A 21,254-nucleotide genomic window follows, 5' to 3' on the forward strand; every position below is an offset into this window, starting at 1 on the left:
TCATGTTATCCTTCACCGACGGACTGCATAATGTTACGTTAATGATGGATCCCCGGCTGTCTACGGAATGTGCTAGCGGAACTTTCGCTGCACAGTCTGACATCCGGTTTCGCCAGAGCTTCCAACAGCATTGCGTTAGGAGCGTGCTACCCCAATCCACGGTCCAGGCGTTAAGGTTTCCTGTTATAAATACCGACGTTCGTCCGACTAACGAGTCGGTTAGTGCGTCCAGCATCCAATTGTACTCTTCTTGTGTCCACCGTGGGGAGACATAACAGCTACAGACGAATAAACTGATGATTCTGGCCATCACTACGCCTTCGAGTATATTATCTACCACAACCGCAGTTTTTCTATGTATGGTTGTCTATGTTTACATAAGATTTATTTTAAAAAACAAAAAATCGTTTTTACGTATTACAACGAAATTTTTTTTGAAATGATATTATATTATGTATATTGGACCTAAAATGTATCGAATGGAACAGAAAACTATATCATTCGTCACCGGAGCCTATAGCTTAATGACCCAATTCAAAAGTATATAGAGAAATTCACTTAGGTATTTAATTTTAATTTTAATCACATAATTTAAGAAATTAGAGAAAAGTAAATGTGCGACTACTCTCTACACTTTAATCTTTCGTCTGTCTAGCATCAAACATCAGTGTCACTTGCAGACGGAGCTGGCCCGGTGCCACATCATGACGTTTCCTTCGTTTCTCGCTTTTCGACAGGCCTAGGGGTGGGCCCACTGGTGTTGTGTTCAAGTGGCGGTATCTCTAGCACAATCACACACTACGGGCTAAAGGGTACGGGTACTTCCGGAAGCATCCGTGCCCGGACAAATACTGTGTAATGAAAGTTGACTATTCCATGCTTCCAATGCACCCACACCGACACATTTGGGATGAGTCAGTGAAACTACCTTCCTTTCTCCGTGTTGTCCCACTCTTGTTGTCACTTAGCAAACGAGTCCGCTCTGACCAGTCTCCTTGGGTTGTATACCATTCCCCAGAAAGCCATTTCCCAGAAAGCCAATCCCCAGAATTCCATCCCCCAGAATGTACCGTTCCCCAGAAAAACATTGCCCAGAATATACCATTCCCTAGAAAGCCATTATCCAGAATGCTCCATTCCCCAGAAAGTCATACCCCAGAATGCCCCATTCCCCAGAAAAGTTAATGTTTTTTTGTGATGAAGTCTAAGGTTTGCGCATTACCAGATTCAAGGAACTGGTGCGGTGTAAAGCTGCTGAGGACATGTCGCCGAATGTGGCCGCCCCTCGCAAGCAAACATGTTATCCACTCGTACAACCGGTTTACTCGATCATAGGGATTGGTTCCTTCTTTCAATCATGAGCAGTTTTTTTTTTGGTTTTGTATGCCAAAAAATTCTTGCACGCAAATTTGTGATATTTTCCTCTGATCGGTTTATTCAATCATAGGTGTTGATTCCTTCTTTTGAACATTCTTTGAATCTGTATTAAAGTCGAAATGAATGCTCATTTTGACAAACGGTTTGGTGTGTTTTTAGAGCATTTCTCTACAAACATACGATTACGGCGTAAAATCCAACTGCCAAATTCTCTTTGAAAGGAAATTCCTGACAAACCGTTATAGGCCACACACAGTTCACAGCTTTAAATGAAAGAGAAAACCTTTCTCTTTTGTTTACTACCAACATCTTTGGTTGGAGAGTAATGGTTTGTCCAGAATTTCCGCTAAAAATGAATTTTGACAGTTGGCTTTAACGGCGTAATCATATGTTTGTCGAGGTTTATCTTTCATTTGAATTGGAAATATTTCCTATGCAAATGTACGATCTACCCAAAATATATTCGAAAATATTTTCGTGGTTTATGCCAAATGGTTCTTATACCACACACTAACAGATATCATACTCGACAACAATTCTTCGCCAATGTTAGTGGTCATTTTGAATATATTTTTAGTTGGGACAGTGATCGCATTTACGATTATAATCCATATATGGCGCCACTGATATATGCGCAAATATACGGGATAGACCACTAGTAAAAAAAAGTTCCGGGGTCTGAGGGTTAACTAATTTGTAAATGAGTGGTTGGAACCGTGTATAGTGTTTGGCGGAAACACCCCAACCTTCGATCGATATTTTCAATGAATTAATCATAGTGTTATGTCTGTTTGTATGTGCTTATGCTACACGACTGTTAGGTGAAATGACCAACTACTATATAATGTCTTATGTCAGATGTTGTGCCAAAAGACTTTATGCCGAACAGGATAGTCTTGCTCAAAAGTTGATCACAAGCCTACGTGCAAGAGTGTCATTTGGCATGAAAATTCAATGAACTGCTCATATTTGAAAGAAGGAATCAATTCCTATGTTTGAGTAAATCGGATAAGCGAATGGATTGTTGCCAAATGTCTCTCAAAACAGACCTGTATTAGATTTTGAAATTTGTTCTACATGTTTCCGGGACAATAGTTCTTTCTGGGGAAAAAACACTTCAGTGTTTTATTTTGTCTTTATCGCAATATTCAACACAACATGAATTAGCAAATAATGTCATCCTAACTTCAGGTTTCAAAACAATGCAATTCATTTCAAATGTGCACGAATCGAAAGCGAAGAATGTCGTTTGATGGAAGTGGGAACAGTAGTGATTCGTTGGTTGGGCCACAGTCTATGTCCAACTAAAGAATTTGATTCGTTAGTTGGACCGACCAGCGAATCACGACTGTAGCACGTTAAAAAGATCAAATAAAAAAATAAAACTTCTGGGGAATGACTTTCTGGGAAGTGGTGCATTCTGGGGGATGGAATTCTGGGGAATGGCTTTCTGGGGAATGATTTTCGGGGGAATAGTATACAATCGTCTCCTTGCATTTCGTGTATTCCTCTGCAGGAAACATTCTTCGTTCTCAGCCAGAGTGATGCAGATGGGAACCATCACGACAATAACGCATACCGCCTCCGATGATATCGTTCTGTAAGCACTCGCGACACGAACTCCCATTAGGCGAAACGTGCTTGTCAACTTTGAGTTCCGCGCAGCATCCCAGGCCGGAACGCCATACCTCAGTAATGGGAATAATACTCGCCAGGAGACGACTCTTGCTGCCTCTTGCCTCTCAGATGGTCGGCATGATCGTTGCCAATACGTTAGTTGTCCACGCTGCCTTCTCACATACATAGTCCACATGGCTATTGTAATTTAACCGATTGTCGACCGTCACATTCAGATGCCTCAGCGCACGCATCGATGGGATTGAGTGGCACTCGACGCTGATCACATCGCGCTGGATTTTTTACGGTTGCTGACCAGCACTACCTCGGTCTTGTGGTGAGCCACCTGCAACTTGGCGTCAGCCGTCGAGGTTACCACGATGGATACTTTAACTGCCATCAACGTCTCCACCTCCTCAAGGGTCTCGCCGACTATCGTCAGTACAACGTCATCTGAAAAGCCGACGATCTCGACTCGCTTGGGCAGTTCCAGCGTTAACACTCCGTTGTATATTATATTCTAGAGCGTTGGGCCAAGTATGAAGCCCTCAGGTACTTCCACCATGACCCTAATCGACCTCTTCCCCTTGATCTACACGTAAACCAGTACTCAGTTCTGGAAGTAACTTTCCAGAACCTTGCACAGATAGTCCGGAACCCGCATTCTGTGTAGCGCTGCGGTGATCGGTCCCTATCTGGTAATGTTGAACGCGTCCTTCATGTCTATCGTTAACACGGCGCAGTAGCAATTACCCCTTCTCTTTTACTTCAACGCTTTCTCCGCGCTCGCGATGACTGTTTAGCAAGAGTATGCAACAGGCATATAGGCCGATACGATGCTGGATCCCCTGGTGGTTTCCCTGGTTTTGGCAGCTTCTGGATCTTCCATCTATCCGGGAAGTAGCCATCGTGTAGGCATTTATGTAGGACTATCCTGAACATGTCCGGAAACGCCAGGGTCGCAGTCTTCAGTGCCGCGTTGGGGATATCATCCGGTCCCAGAGCTTTTTTCGCTTTCAGCCCTTTTACTATAAGGAGCTCGTCGTTGGAGACCCGATTATCACAAGCACTTCCACCGTCTGCATCAACATACGGTGTAGGGTGCCATGCGGTTGGATTGTGCTTCGGGAAAAGCCCCTCCAGCGTGCTAGCGTTGTTCGACTCTTCATCCTGGCCTGGCCAACTCGACACGGTAGGCATTACTTCAGGGGTAAGAGTCTACTTATCGGCACAGCTCCTTGAAATAGATGGACTTGCTTAGCACTATTCCACGCTCAGGCAGCGCTGGCCGCCCGGAATGTCACCTTACACTCTTCTCTGAATGTTTCAGATCTTGCACCCTGAATACGTCTTCTGGATTTTAAGCAAGCAGTCCGCAGGATGCTAGGCCTTTCGTTCCACCAATACGCCGGAATCGCTACGTCACACGTCCTCACTACTGTTACCGACAACTAATCGGCATTCGGAATTGAAGTGAGGCTATCAGCACGAAGTGCTTCCACAAAAAAAGGCCTTGTTTAAGTCCTTTATTACCCACTTCTGCTTGCCAGTCCTCACTCTACGCGTTACAATATAATATCGCGAACCAATGCTGTAGTGGATTGCTTGTTTATCGTTATATGTGATCTGCTCACTACCTCACTAATTCATGTTATGCATCACCGACAGACTGAATAATGTTAGGTCAATGATAGATTCCCGGCCGTCTTCGCGGAATGTGCTAGCGAAACCTTCACTGCACAGTCTTACATCCAGCTTCGCCAGGGCTTCCAATAGGCTGTAACTTCTTGCGTTGGTCAGCCTGCTACCCCACTCCACAGCCCAGGCGTTAAAGTTTCCTGTTATAACAACCGGCGTTCGTCCGACTAATGAGTCGGTTAGTGCGTCCAGCATTGTACTGATTGTAATACTCCGGTTTCCACCGTGGGGGAGCGTAACAGCTACAGACAAATACGCCATTGATCCTGGCGATCACGACGCCTTCGTGTGTGATATCCACCACCTCTTGGACAGGGAAACCGCTTATCACTTGAGTTACCGCCATCCCTACATTATCCACCAGTCAGTTACCGTTATCGGGAGGAACACGATGCTGCTCTGCAATAATTGGAACGACGAACTTCGTTTCTGTAGTCGACTGTCACAACAGTTGCTGTACAATGTCGCAATAATTGAGATTAAGCTGTATTATTTCCGTCATTGTTGGCCTGTCTTCGCGTTGTTGTCGGCAGGGTATTTGAAATCGTCGTTCCATCCTCCGGTTTGCAGGTTATGCACCTTGGTTGCTTCGTACAGTCTCTAGCAACGTGTCCATTTTCTCTGCATTTTCTGCGTAGTGCAGACCTGTCCGGGCCCTTGCACGTCGCTCCATCTGCTTGGTAACACGCCGCCGTTTGAGTGCATCCATTCGACTTCCTAATCAAGATCTTCGTCGGTACATCTAGATTGCACTGCTCGATCAGTGCACCCCTCAGTTCTCCTACGGTCGTTATCTCGTCTAGATCCTTGCACTCGGCTTCGCTGCCCAAGGTTTTACCAACGAGCTAAAACAGCGTCAAGCTCTTGACGGATCCTTCCTCAGTCCGAAGATCATCTCGCCTTTCTGAGTGCGTCTCGTTTTAACAACATGCTCTCCCAACTCTTTCAGCTGTAGGTCCTCTCTTTCTGGAAAAGAGCGGCTTCTTATCGTCCGCTTCGATGATCAGTTTATCGCCCTTATACCTCACCCGAGAACGCTTCCGTTTCTCTTTCCTCTCTTGTTCCTTCTTTTCTTCTTTTTGTTTCTGTTTTGTTATGATATAAAACACTGGTTTGAATATTCTATACTTTTATATTTAGCTTTAACTTTATGCGATAGCGTCTTATTCGGCTGGCTGTTCCTACTTCAATGACTACCTGTGTGGTTATGATGATGTGTGTGTCTGTGTAATGTTACTGCAGGAAACATACGAGGGGTCACTACATAACGCAACATCTTCCCCTCAATAAAATTTAAAGATTTAGTTGGTATTCCATCAAACGGGCCGGCAGGCGTGTCTCTCTTCTCGGGCGAAGACTCTTTTCTTGAGCTGGTTTGTTTTTGGTTTGCGTATCACTGTCACCACTGTTCACTGTACCAAATACAAATATGTTAATACGGAATGCTCTGATGATTTTTCGAGGACTCGTTTTAAGCTACCCTGTACCTGGAAAGGTACAGTGTCAAAGTGACAGCGCACTTTGACTAATTATCTCGAAAACTGGCATCGCTGAAAGAAAAATCTAATTTCACGTTACCCTAGATACCATCTGTTTATTATTTAAAAAATCTGAAAAAATCATCCAGGTATAAATCGAAAACGTAACTGCATTCGCTAAGAATTGCTTTAAAAAAGTTTTCTGTCTGATTGGGAATAATTTGGTAAAGGAGGTAAGTCGCCCGAAAAAATAAACACATTTTATATAGATCTTATTAATATTTCAGGTGGTAATAGCTGAAAGCGCAATAGAACCAACCTCAAATCCGGTGTCATCCGAAGGTAATTCCAATGTAAAAGTGGCATCCAGATGCAATTGATTTCAAAAAATTGATGTGTGCAACGGCGTAATTACAAAATAACAACCACGTTACAAACTACAACGTTTAAACCAGCGATGTCAGATCTACGGAAATCTCCGTAGATCTACGGATTTGGAGGTTTTCTACGGATCTACGGATCCGTAGATAACATCTACGGAAATGCAATTTTTTCTACGGAAATCTACGGATTTATTTCAGTGTACTTTTGAAGAAGGTTGCCAATGATCGACAGTTATTTTTTCTATTGGAAAATCATCTTAACAAAAAGGAGAATCCGCAAAACCACGTTGTGCGATAATAAATACCAGCGATCGAAAATTCAACTCGAGAATATGGACCCTGCTTTATAAAACGCCTTCCTTCCGCATTTCGGCGATAATGAGTCGGGAAAATTATATGAAGTTCAAATCAATAAATCCAGTAAAAGTCGTATTGAATAGAATTTAATTTATAGTCTCATCTGCAAATGATAAATTGTTTATTTCATAGAATTCAGGCAACGTTTTCTCCTCTCTGAATCGATATCTTGGATCCTGATAACTGTTTTAATTCGTATATTTGATTCGTGCACGTAGCCTGACAGCTGATTTGTCGATCGATTGGCGCTGGTTCAGGTAAAAGCGAAAAGGACACTGAGTACCCGAGCAGAAGAAAATAATTGCGGAATACTAAATTTAGGTATCAATACCAACGACTGTTTACCACAATATGGTATTAATGAGCTCTACATAAGAGGTAAAATACCAAACAAAAATAACACAGATAAGTTCTACAAATAACTATTTGATAATAAAACGAGTTATTATAATACCTGAATAATAATAAAACATTTTTCAACCTTCCAGTAACAAAATTCACACTATGGAGGTATTCAATAAGGTATTGATTTGGTATTTGAAAAAAATCACTGGAATACATAAATAATACTAAAATAAAGTATTATACCTCATTGAGGTATTAAGCAGGTATTGATAACTGTTTCTTCAATACCTGCTTAATACCTCAATAATCAATTAATACCAAAAGTTTTGGTGTTAATACCAAAAAATAGTATGCTCGGGTTATTGCCCAGTTATTTTCTCCTGGTCGGGTATTGTGACAGTTGTCTTTGATAGTTGGTAATATTGGTTGACCAACCTCGGCGCAGCCCAATGTAAATATGAATATCTGTAGCACTTTTTAAGACGAAATGCTATTAAGAAGCACAACTGGAAATCCCGAATGGCAAAACGCGATCCAAAATCAGCTGGGTATTTCTCCGATGTCATTGATGTCAGGACCTTCTGAGAAACGAACGTCGCCTCTGACCATGTTCTGGTGGTATGTGGGATTTATACTTGACCAAACTAGAAGGCGAATGCTCACAGCGGTTATATGTCAAAAAGGAGCGATATGGTCGTTGTTCGCGCACATTCAAGCGTCTGTAGAGCTGTCGGATATTTATGACAAGGGAAACTGTTCGGTTCGCGGTGCAGTAAGCACTCGCGGTCACTACTATTAAAGTCAGTGGGTTTATTGAGGAGAAGTAATTATGTGCACATGCACTGAAAGAACTGTACTGTTCTGTAGATAACACAATGTATTTTACTACGACATGATAGCTTCTAGCTTGTATGATGACTGACTTAACTGTTAATTGTTTGAACTATATATAGGTTGCTACCACTATTAGATGAACACAACTGTTCTGTTCAGGAAGTAAGAATCTTCTAGAATATAGCTGTAGTATGGGTAACGAAACGCAACAAACTGTTCCGTAACGCCTATCTACTCGATTCATTATGCTACACCTAACTGTCCTGTACTACAGTGAAGTCTCACTACCTCGTATAAATCTAATTCAAAAGCTGGCGCAAACAGTCGTCCACATCGTACGAATGAGGGTACAACAAAAATGAGGAAAGCTTTGCCATGAATGACACGTGAAAGCGATCAACAACACGACAAGGAAAAACTTTCATTACTAAAGCAATTAGAGTTATCTAAATCTATCCAGCAACCAACGTCACGTTAAAAGAGAATATGTGTATTGCCAGCTATAACGTTAATCTCATTCAGCTTCAACATGTTCGAAATTTGGCTCTGGTATGCATACCTCGTACCTCACTAGATCAATTTATCTACAGTAACAGCATGACACATCTTTATGAACAGGATTAAGTTAAGATTAAGGTCCCCGTCTACAAGGAGGGCGGTGCAATCGACGGAAGACTACATGATTTATCTCCTGATGGCGTTATCCGTAGATTCATGTCGCAAGACGACGAAGTTGTTGCCGATAAAGACGTGTTCAGGAATTTGTTCCCCATTTCCTACGCTGTCCGGGTTGTGAGAATGCGGATAGAACACTCCATTCCTTTCTTCGTTACACTGGAATATGTAACCAACTGGCACATATAACCAACAAACTGTTACGTTTCAATTCTACGAACAACTATGGAAAACAGTGGTATAAAATCTCTCTTTTGTTGCCCATTTCTGCTGCATTAACCGCAACCAGGATTCAGTTTCAACGCCTTATTCATTCTTTAATCTGCATCTTGACTGAAGTTTAAAGTAGAGTCTAAAGCCTTCAGCTCGGAGGCAATATTAATGCATTCACCCACCAAAACATTCATGTGTTTTATATGAGCTCTGTGAAATTAAAAGCAGAAGGTGGCATCTGTTACATTTTCGAGAAAAAGGTGAATTGTGTAATCTATGAAGTTGAATTTGAATCGAAAATAACTGAATGAACGCGCTGCCTCAAACGAACTAAGGACGAGGCAAACAACTGCAATATTCCCTCCAGCGCGGTGGGCATACATTGAATTTTGCCATAACCAAAAAAAAATTTCGACTTCAACGCCGAAAGCAAAAACGCAAGCAGTGGTCCAACCAGCAACGACAGCTAAACCAGAATCTTATATTGAATCATCAACGATTACATCCAGTACTTTTATAGCAACAAATAGCACCGCCAAACAAGATGCAAATGGTAGATAAAGATTCATCATACTTTCGTACCCAAGGAAATGAACCGGAACTAAGGCACATCGAAAAATACAGCAGGCACTACGGAAGCATCCCAAGGAGGTCAAATCTGAGGAAGACATGAAGAAAAAATGGGTTTCCGTACAGGAGAAGCTGAAGCTAGATGTTGTACAGAAACTAATGAGGGGAGCTAAGCGTAATGTGCGAGCGTAAGGTTGTGGTGTTATAGTTGAATAAAATAAATATGCCAAAAACTTACTAGTGGGTTATACCCAAGTAACCATAAGCATTAAGCCATTGCACTATATTGGCTATACATTTGCATTAATGTTGCATTGAAACTCCATTGCAGCATCAACAACGCAATAAAGCTTTATATTAGCATCAATAATGCATAACTGCACATCCGACATATATCATTATAGCTTGCTCTATATGCGTATATAAAGCTGATATAACGCGTACATGCTTCAAGGATCTTTAAAGCATGTAAGCTTTACAAGTGCATTTAATGCCATTATAGAGCAAATAAAAAGCTGATATAATGCTATTGTAATGCTGTGGGTTTATTTGTTATGCAACTCTTCTTGAAGATTATATTCGGTATATTTCATTTTAATCGAACATATACAATATAGTCCAGGAAGCAAACGCAGCGCACTTACCGTGAAGGACGAGGCAAGGTACCTCAGTTCGAGACTTACTAAAGGTAATTTTCGTAAACATTCATATCATGTGAGAACGAAAACCTATTAAGGATATTCATTACAATGCATTAGAACAGAGTCAATTACGGTTTTAAACAGAATAATTTATTTTAAAAATTTTCCTTTTTTCTCATCATACCGAAAGGAAACATAAGAAATGGTTTTAAAATCATGGCGGACAATGACAACCAACTGAAGCTTTTTATTAGCATTAGAAGAGCCAATATAAGGCTTTCAAATTTGACATTTGTGCGCTTTTGCTATATAATAGCATTAGTACTGCAGAAACGAGCTGTCAATCTCTGCACAGTAATAGCACTATATTTCGCCTTTTCTGGCATAATATGTGACCTGTGATTTCTTAGGTCACAATATCGTCGCTTTGGTCACTGAGCCCAGCTTGTATATATTTGAAAATATTGTTATTTTTTTTTGTCGTATAAATAAATAACAGTGTACGGTCTATCGCGTGTATTTGACGACGCCTGTTCTTTGTTTATACTTTGAAATTATTGTTCGTAAATGTCTAAGTAGAATTTAAACGTCAAACCATTACTACTCCGTGCTCGCATGTTTGAGTCGCGTTTAAGTTCTGCTTAATAGCCCAGGTTGGTGTCAAATGTAGGTTTCGTTATTTATTTGTTCAGAGATTTATTTACTTATTTATTTATTTATATATTTATGTGCTTATTTATTTATTTATTTATTTATTTATTTATTTATATTTGTTATTTATTTTGCTTGTTTATTTATTATTCATTTTGTTATTATATTCGTTATAATTGTTCATTATAAAAAAAATCAAGGAAACAAGTACCGCACGTTTAGCATGTCAATACATTGTACTAAAATTTGAGCATATTTCGTGACACCAACCGAAACGATAAAATTTTTGTAAATGTCAACCGTTATCGTCCTGTCATCTCATCATCACCGTCATCAAATGCGGGGTGGGATGCGAGGAGGCGCGGTGGGTATATTTTGGAAAACGGACAGGGCAAGGATAAAATCTACCGCGAAAAAGGAATGCGGTCTCTAATAGTTAACCGGCCCGGAGGAGTGAAGACTAGCAGCAGCGAGTCACTAGATACTTGACCGCGCGTTTCCATCGTAAGAAAAGTCTTGTGATATAAGCTGATCTGTAGGATCTTGTTTTCGCCGTTCAGAACCACCACACGAACGTTAAGGTTCTGTCCGGCCAGTCGAGTGGGATAAGTGTGGTTACCGGTTTCTGTGTAGTGTACTAGTACGACGCGAGTGCAAGAACGGTCAGTGATTGGCAATATTTTTACGCCATTGTAGAGGCCAGTACCCAAGTACCGGAGGGTAGGCTCTACTAGACCGAAAACGTTGTAAATCCCACTCGACTTAGTGTTAGACACTCGTGTAGAAGATAAAGTGCGCATTGTACCACTCTCCGGGCCCAAAAGTGAAACGCAGGCCTCCGCTACAAATAGGCCGAGTTGCTGCTTCTTCAGGAGTCCCCCGTCGCTATCGTCCGTACGTTACTGCACCACCGTCGAAGCCCGAGCCTCATCCAGCCAGCTGCAAGTCGACCAACGTCATCACGGCCGCAACGGTATCGAAAGAAAAAGGTTTTTTTGCGGAATAAAAGTGCAAGTAAAATTATTTTGTTTTTTGTAGCCATTCTGGCTTTTGCTTGAAATTTAAAAATTAATAAAATAGTGTATGGTCTATATATACAAGTTGTGTCGTCCATTTTGTTTATAGTGTAATCCTTTTTGGTACTTGTTTCCGCCGAAAATTAATTACGATTCGCTCAGTGACCATAGTGTGGGAAGAAAAGTCCGCCCAGTGTGAATTTCTCCAGGAGACAACCGTGAAACGACCCTAATAGCTGGTGAGTACAGTGTGGCCCCACCACCACAAGTAAACGTTACGAAACCGATACGTAACAAATATCAGCATTATATAAGTATTTAGGGCTTCACGGCTTTTTAGGACAGCTTTATATGTGGATTTAAAGCAGATATTAGGCTACGTTTTAATGCTTATTGGTTACTTGGGTATTGCATTGTCTGAAAGTTTGACAAACTTGGTAATTTTTTACAGCGTTTTTTTCCGTGGTGCAATTTGATGTGGGACATTTCGGAAGGTTTCACGACCGTAGTCAACAAATCGAAGAAGCATACAAAGCCAACCGACCGTTAAATTCTAAGCAACTGCTGCGGTGTTAGTGTGGACGAAGTGACGATCAAATAAGCAGACTGAATGACCGTTAGGCATTGCTACAAATGCCCCCCACAAAAAAGCTCCGCGCGCAATAGTTAATTGCGCGCGAGGGAAATACTACTAGCCTATTGAAAAAAATCTTTATCTTTATTTGTTGTAAGTATATAAAAGGCAATGGCTCCGCATTGAATAGCGTCATATAAACGAACAATATAACAAAAAATTGGGATAGCACAATCAACCATAAGGATTAAGAATAAGTGGCCAGATGGCAATAACAGAATCCCGTTCGAACATCTAAAAGTCGGGAGTGACAAGCAGGACGAAGCAATCCACTGCATCCTCAATATCGCATAACAATCCTCAATATCGCCTATGAATACCCTGTTCTGTTTAAAAGACTGCGCCCGTTGGCTGAATCGGGTGACGGTGAATACCAAAACAGACGATTTACGATGGACCAGACGTTTACTCTGCGATATATCTTGGATAAATTTCGAAAATACAACAAGCGGACTCACCATCCGATTGTGAATTTCCAGGCAGCGTACGATTAATTGAAACGAAACGAAAAGGGCAGATAACGATGGTTAAAAAAGAATAATCAGAGAGATATCTCACATTAAATAGGTTGAAACCAAGCGATGGGATTTCAAATTTGTTGTTCCATATAACGCTCGAAGGTGCGATACGGATTTGTTGTGCAAAGGAACGGAACTAATATCACGATATCTCACAATTACTGGCATAAAAAATATTTTGAAAACTTGTATTCTTACTGTAGAACTAACAAGAATGGTTCCTGAACGAACAACATGAGCGACGTTAGAACCCTCGACTAGACTGAACAATTCTATAGATATTGTCAAATACAAATTTTGGAGCTTTACAAGGACAATGTGGACTAAAAAAATACTTTTCATCCATTGTGTAATGTAATTTTAAGAAATTTTTCAGCATTGCTAATTTTTAGGTTACAAGTAGGCCTTAACAGTGCGGCTTGAATAAGTCGGTTGGACTGCTATTTTAAAATACTTTTTACTGCTGTTGTGTTTTGAAAATGCTGCCTACTAGTAAGAAGCATTTGTAGAGTACTAAATATCAATTCATTAATGAATATAACTTTAACTTGGAATTGAGTTTGGGCACACAATCCCTGAATGGGGTGAAAAACACTATTGAGTTCTGCAAGATGACGACACGAATGAACTCTTGCTGAATGAAGTTCACGTTTGACAATTCTCGGTGGTTTGTTTACTTTGTCAGTTGCGTGAGTTCGAGTGCAACGGGTGCTCATCTGTCACATTCGAACTCACGTAACTCCTATGTAAACAAACCACCGAGAATTGTCAAACGAAGTTCATCATTTTGTGGGGTTATGCCGGTTGGTGTAAAACCTAATTTGTAATACTTTTGTTTCTTTGTTGAGTGCAGAGCAAATCTACGGATTTAATGTCGCGAGAATCTGGCATCGCTGGTTTAAACCCGTGAAGCGTTATGCCAATCATGGAGATACATTTACCGTTATATCGATTTTGCAAAGGGCCCTTGTAACAATTGTGGTTTTAAGGCACTCGTTAAGCACTTCTTAAAATATAGAATGAACTTGTAGTGTGCGATAAAACTAGAGATGCTACTTCAAAGCTGTGCCGCTAACAGCATACGATTATTCACACTTCCACAGATTAATGACAAGGTCAAAATCAGCAAGTAGAAGATGTTCGAATTCGACCCAGAAGAAACCAGGTCGCTGAAAAGCGGTCATTTTTTCCAGGCCGTTGTAAAAAGCAAAACAACAAATGTGAAAGCTAGGCCCACCATATGTTTACTACTGTGAAAGCCTGTACATCGACATATCCTTGCTAGTCCCCTGGGAGAAACAGCTACAGAAGAAAACCAAACTGGCAAGCAGAAGACAGCAACTCGACTGAAAAATAAGGAGCATTGAAAGTTAATATTATAATTGAAAAAATATAAGTTATTACCACTAGAAAGAATGTTTACAAACTTCAAAAACATCTTGCCAAATCTTAGTTTTTAGTCAAAGCAAAATCCAATTGAGGTGGCTTCTGTATTGAGACTACCTTCTTATTACTCATTTCCCCATCCATCGATAAACCACGAGAACTTGGAAAACCAAGTCTGCCTAGTCTGTACAGGAATTAGATGCACTTAACAGGATACTAACGATTTGATTACAATTCTAATATGGCTGTCCTGAACCGTAACCTTCTGGGGCATATTTACAGCCCGGTCAACATTTCTGATAATCCCATCCGGTTTGTGAAGGATTGGGTCATCTATATAAGTGTCTGGTTGCAGGGTACTGTTGGATGGAGTGAACAACATGTCAAGGTTTGTGGTTTAACGCAAAGTAGTAGTGGAATTGCATGACGTTTACTCTAAATTATTTGATCACGAATTATTTCACATATTGGATACACACCTGTTCCTTGCCTGTATTCGAGAGTGGTTGATTCCAAACTCACCTTTCATTCTTTACGAATTGGATTCACAATGTTATGTGATGTTATCTTGATAGAATTTTTTTTGATCAGCATAGGAAATTTTTGACAAACATTCAGCTTTGAAAAAATGTTAGCGGATTGCGAAAATAGTTGATGATTAATGTTATCCCGTTTCGCCGATTTAATAAGATGAGAAAGGATAGAGCTTCTCTAAAAATACAGTGATTTTGAACCACGATGCCAAGCCTTGAAACTACCTACAAAATTACTGAGACTGAACAGTCAACCTGGGAGTAAGGTGGCCCTAGTCTCCGCCCAGGCTCAGTAGTTTTCTAGAAAGATGAGTTAAAATGAATAATTTGACAGGTTCTGGTATTACAGGACAAGGAATAAACGCTAGCATCCCCGTGAAACACCGGCCGACAGTGTTTCAGGCAGAAATATATGCCATTGCACTTACGTATGTCTGTAAAGAAAGAACTGGTATGCATATATCAGCATTTTCTTAGATAGGCTGTGCTCAATGCATTAAGGGTTGTGTATTCTTGCAGTCCGACAATCGGTGCAGAAAAATCATGTCAATTTATACTGGGTTTTAGGACATTGTAGTGTAGTAGAAAATGAAGAAGCCGATGAACCGGTGTGCCTTATTGGGAAGAGTGTGTATCTCAATAGCGATAACCACTCATCAATAGTGATATGTTATATACTTAGATTAAGGCACTTCACAACAGATCTAAATACTGGTCTCATAATCGGCGCACTTTTCTTTGAGCGAGTATTGTAGTGACTGCCATTACGTGTTCTGCGGCTTGCATCAGAGCTTTTACGGCTGATTCAGCTCTTATCAAGAGCGCCTTCTGCTCACGTTCAGCAGCTGTTACAGGTGATTTAATATTCTCTACTAGCTGCTTCACCTTGGTGTGCACTTTGTGCTTGTCCTTCACAAACTTATAAAGCTCGTTGATCTTTTTTCTCACTTCCGTCAAGTACGACTTCCCAAGATGTGAATCATTCTAGATAATTTCGCTATTTGGTCTTGGAGTGAACACTCGATTCAGTAACCCCATCTCCCGTTGGTTTTCTGGTTGCTCACTCTGTACCAACCCGCTGTTGGCACTCGCTGTGGCTATCGGTGATCTCTGCAGCTTACCGCTCCTTGCAAGTTGCAACCGCAATCGTGTTTTCCTTTGCTCCCAGTGCCTCTCCAATCACATTTAGTTTTTTGGATGTCTTCATGCTGGTGCCCCCCTCCAGGCCGCTATCTCAACTCGTTGTATGCACTCGCCTATTCTGCATATAATCGGAAGTCAGTCCCATGTATATAGGGAATCCCATAGAACGTGGGATTGACTGCGATTATGGGAAGTGTTATGATCGATTGGTTATCTATGCAAGCAGTGAGGTCAATCGAGGGTTGAACACGATCCTTCGTGGGGATCGAATTCAGAGCCGGATCGGCGTTAATCAGGTATATTACAGCTGAACCTACGACCACCGAGTCTGGTGACGAACTTCGAACGTACCTGGAGACCTGACCAGGTTTTACCGGGACGGAAGCAGTCGCACCCATGGCCTACTCACCGTTTGATGACGGTGTCACCCTTCCTTACTCTGGGAGCAGAACAGCATGACTGTCAGCCCAAAGTCGTCGTCCAATTTGGGGCCCATGTCCTGTCCGCTGACGTTTGTCATTACCAATATGCTGTAATCAGGAAGTTACTGGTGTCAATCGTGACGTGCTAGTTGGCACTTCGGTTGGGCTATGATGATTTAATTACTTAGATCTTTGATTGCTAGAATCTAAGGATCTTAGCAGAAGCGGCTCAGGCTCACTTCGTCTTCCTATCTCGTCGAAGTGAGTCGAATGATGTAACACGGCCCTCCTGGCTTCGGTAAAAAAATCTATTTTCAAAATGAGTAACTTTATGTGAATGTCATTGGACTCTAGTAATTCGGAATAATAATACTTGATCAACCAATCGCATCGATAAAAGATAAGGAAAAAAGTTTTATTAGCGGACTGAATTCAATAAAATCCTTCAATCACTACAATGTCAGCTTATTAACCAGCAGGTCTTAATCCATCTAATTCACCTTCAACCCAGCATTGGGAAACATCTCTTTTAGAACTTGTTCCACACAGAGCTTCACTCCAACGGGGTTCTCCTCAAACACGGTCGCTTGCTTGCCATTGACTTCCACATTACGAAAGACGCTGCATGGCACATTTGTCGGTTTCCAACCCGAAGGCGTCACCGTCCCGCGGGTAATATACAAAGATTTCTGATTCAATTTGAGATCCACAGTCGCCAATGGCTGCCCTTCCGGTGTCAGTATGTTGTAACTCTGATCGTTCAATCCAAACAAGCAATGAATCTCGGCGTGCAATTGCTCAAGCGTTAGCATTTCGCCCTTGACATTTTTCAGCAGAACGGTAGCCGCTCGCGATAGTGTCCGTTGATAGCGAGGTACAATCTTTTCATCGAGAACCAAATTTATCCACGGACTTGCTGGAACCGGACGTTCCTTAGTCGAGCAAATTACGATATTCAGTTGCACACCTTTCAGCTCTTGCGATTCTTCAATTAAAACTTCTTTCGAAATAGCTTCCGGCCCATAGGGCACAAACGGGGACTTAACCGTATTGACGATGAACTCCTGGTGGCTCTCTGCGACACTTTTGATATCGCCATCTTTGCTAACAGTGTAATAAATTAGAACCGGATCGGTTGGGATAAGTTTGGCCTTCTTTTTGAGCTTCTGAATGCGGTTAATTATTTCACGAGCGACTCCCTCCTTCATTAGTTCCTCGTTGGGCGTCATGTCTAGCAGAACCAGAACGTCATTATCGCTGTGAGCTTCATAGTTCTGACCTCCAGCTTGGGATTCGTCAAACTGGTACATCAACCTTAGTTCCTCCAGTTCGATGCGATGTCCTAGTACGGTAAAATGTCCTACTTTTAGTTGTTCCGAGATTTGCTCATCCGTCAATGCCTTTACCGCCAGAATGACTTGTTTGAAATCGTTCTTCAATCGTATACCTAATACTTTGTGGTCCGGCTCTGCCCGCAGCTTAACACCATACTTTTGCTTATCGGAGCTGAAGGTAATTTTTCGCACGTTCAGCTCATCCAAGATAAAGCTTTCCAATGATTTGATATCCTCAAAATATTCCGTGCTCTGGTGAATCACAATGACCTCTGTCAGTGGATACTTAATCGGGACGGTTCTTCTGTCACGCATGACACGACCCAACTCAACAACGGCTTGCATTCTGGAAACAGCTCGCTCAATCGGAAGGTTGATGTAGCTCTTATTCGACGTCGGCATCATTTGATAGTGCACACTACCTTCAATGGTATCCTTGTTCAGAAGCCTCAACCTTTGGAACATGAATTCCGTTAGATACGGAGTAAACGGAGCCATCATTTTAACCATAGCGAGCAGTACATCATACAGCGTGTCCAATGCGTGGTAGCAATCCTGCACACCAAATTCTCCCTTGATACGCTTCCTGTTCATCCGTACGTACCAGTTAGTCAGCTGATCAATGAACTTGGTCAGTCGGGGAACGACCGTGTACAAATGGTAGGCTTTCATTTCCTTAGCGAAAAAGTCCAAAAGCGACTCCTTGAACGACGTAATCCAAACGTCCATAACGTTCGTCGAACGATTTTCGGCATGACGAACCGCATCGTAACGGTAAACCACTTTGTCTTCCTTCTCGAAGCGATCGATATTCTGCAGCAGGAACCGAAACGCGTTAAACCACGGCAGAAAAACGTCTTTGATGATGTCCTTGACGCCTTCTTCCTTAAATCTAGAATTGAGAATGTTATTAGAATAGTTAAAAACAGCTAATCCGACATGAAACTTACCGCAAATTTTCAGCCCGCACCACCGGCGAATTAATGAGATACAGTCGAAGCGCATCCGCTCCATACTTGTTGACCACCTCCATCGGATCCGGATAATTCTTCTTACGTTTGCTCATCTTCTGCCCGTCGGATGCCAGCACCAACCCAGTGCAGTTCAAATTCTTAAACGGTGGTTTATTGAACAGCGCCGTCGAAATGACCAGCAAAGTGTAGAACCAACCGCGCGTTTGATCTATTCCTTCTGCAATGAAATCGGCGGGAAAACTGTTGCTGAGAAAATCGGCAGCATTCTCAAACGGATAATGGTTCTGAGCGAAAGGCATTGAACCGGACTCGAACCAACAGTCAAACACCTCAGGCACTCGTCTAAGCGGTGGGTTTCCTGGAACGGCTGACGGAATCTCGATGTGATCAATGCTCTCCCTATGCAAATCTTCCACTCTCACACCAGAGTACTTTTCCAATTCTTCGATGCTTCCAATGCAAACTATTTCTTGTCCATCTGGTGAAATCCACAGCGGAATTGGTGTACCCCAGTAACGATTACGACTGATAGCCCAATCACGAGCATCGCGTAGCCAATTTCCGAAACGCTTCTCCTTCACATACTCCGGTACCCAGTAGGTCTGCGAGCTACAGTTTATCAACTGTTTGTTCATGTGTTCCACTCGAATGAACCACGAAGGAACAGCTTTGTAAATCAACGGGGTATCCGATCGCCAACAGAATGGGTAGTTATGCTTGGTTTGCGTCGCATGAACCAATCGTCCTTTCTCTTTCAAGTGCTTTATAATATTCTTATCCGCATCCTTTACATACTGACCTTTAAAATCCAAAACTGGATCCATAAACCTACCGCTCGGATCAACTGGGCAAACGATTTCCTGATCCCGAGTAATGACACCGTTGTTTAAACAAACGCGATAATCATCCTCGCCAAAGTACGGCGCTTGGTGTACCACTCCAGTTCCGGAATCTTCCGTAACATAACCGTCCACTAGAACTCGAAATGCCACATGCTCATACTTCCCGAAATAATCGAACAACGGCTCATATTTCAACCCTGCCAGCTCTTTGCCGGGGAAACGCTCAAGCACTTCATAATTTTCTGGACCTTTAAGAAGTGATTCTATGCGACACTCCATCATTATGTAAACTTTTCCACTCTTAAGTTCTTTAACTTTAGCATAAATCAACTCCGGGTTAACACAGCAGGACAAGTTAGACGGTAACGTCCACGGGGTGGTGGTCCAACCAACTAGGGCAGCCTAAAATCAATGCAAACTATTACAAATCGGACCATAATCAATCCAATTAAACCTTACATCGTCTTTATCGCCCACAATAGGAAACGACACAAAGACCGCCGGATCCGTAACCTCCTTGTAGTTCTGACCGGACTCAAAATTCGACAACGCAGTCGTACAAGCCGTTGAATAAGGCATCACCTTAACCCCCTGATAAACCATTCCTTTCGCGTAGAGCTGCTTGAACACCCACCAGATGGATTCCATGTACCACGGGTAAAGCGTCTTATAGTCGTGCTTGAAATCGATCCACCGTCCCATCCGACCAACAATTTCCTCCCACTCCGTTGCGTAGCGCATAACAATCTTGCGACACTCGTTGTTGTACGCCTTGATGCCCATCTTAGCGACATCATCCGGACCACGGATGTTTAGCGTCTTATCGATCTCGTACTCAACCGGCAGCCCGTGACAATCCCAACCGAAACGTCGTTCCACATGGTAACCCTGCTGATGCGCATACCGAGTAACGATGTCCTTCACCGTGCCTGCCAGAATATGACCGTAATGGGGCAGACCGGTAGCGAACGGCGGTCCATCATAGAAAGTATACCTACACCAATCAATTTACACATTACGTTACTTCTGCATGTGAAATATATTCAACTGACCTACCTTGGTTTTCCCTTGGATTGCTTCAGACATGTCTCAAAGACCTTCTCGTCTCTCCAGTACTGCAGCACTTTTTCCTCCTCCGCAGGGAAGTTAATTGTCTCCGGCAGTCGGTGCAAGTCGTTCGTCGTAACGCTGTTCATTTCAAGCGAATGATGTAAATTTTTCCAAAAGTTTCTTCCTCGACTGCTTGTGCACTGAATAGAGCCAACTCCGGCTAGCTTCCGTGTCAATTTAACCGAAAATAAACACTTTTATAGGTGGCAAAAATCAACAGCACATTTCGTCAGCAATTTTCACGTTGCAAAGGAAGATTATAATGAATGACAGCTCAGCTACGGCGGTATTTACTTTCAAGCACGCGCATGTATTGGTGCGAGATGGTCATCGCACTTCCGTGAATTCAAGCACCAACTCGATTGAAGCAGAATATTAGCGGCGTCTAGTGGCGAATGGCTGTATCAAACAAGCTTTTTCAATATGGTAACCAACCTGATTTGAATCCTTACATATTTTAGACACTTCATACGTTTGCTTCGATTATTGCCAAGATTCTCCAA

At 42.0% G+C, this 21,254-nt stretch overlaps 1 protein-coding gene across 1 annotated transcript; it reads right to left on the reverse strand.

Moving 5' to 3' along the window:
- Positions 1-16,881: 16,881 nt before the first annotated feature.
- LOC131694584 (isoleucine--tRNA ligase, cytoplasmic-like) lies at positions 16,882-21,013 on the reverse strand. Its single transcript, XM_058983058.1, has 4 exons — positions 20,698-21,013; positions 20,101-20,635; positions 18,776-20,043; positions 16,882-18,717 (listed from the first exon to the last, which is right to left on the reverse strand). The coding sequence occupies exons 1-4, from the start codon at positions 20,835-20,837 to the stop codon at positions 16,983-16,985; spliced, it is 3,678 nt and encodes a 1,225-aa protein (XP_058839041.1). The 5' UTR covers positions 20,838-21,013; the 3' UTR covers positions 16,882-16,982.
- Between the last annotated feature and the right edge of the window lie 241 nt (positions 21,014-21,254).

Source organism: Topomyia yanbarensis, unplaced genomic scaffold, assembly GCF_030247195.1.
Source record: "Topomyia yanbarensis strain Yona2022 unplaced genomic scaffold, ASM3024719v1 HiC_scaffold_100, whole genome shotgun sequence".
NCBI lineage: Eukaryota > Metazoa > Arthropoda > Insecta > Diptera > Culicidae > Topomyia > Topomyia yanbarensis.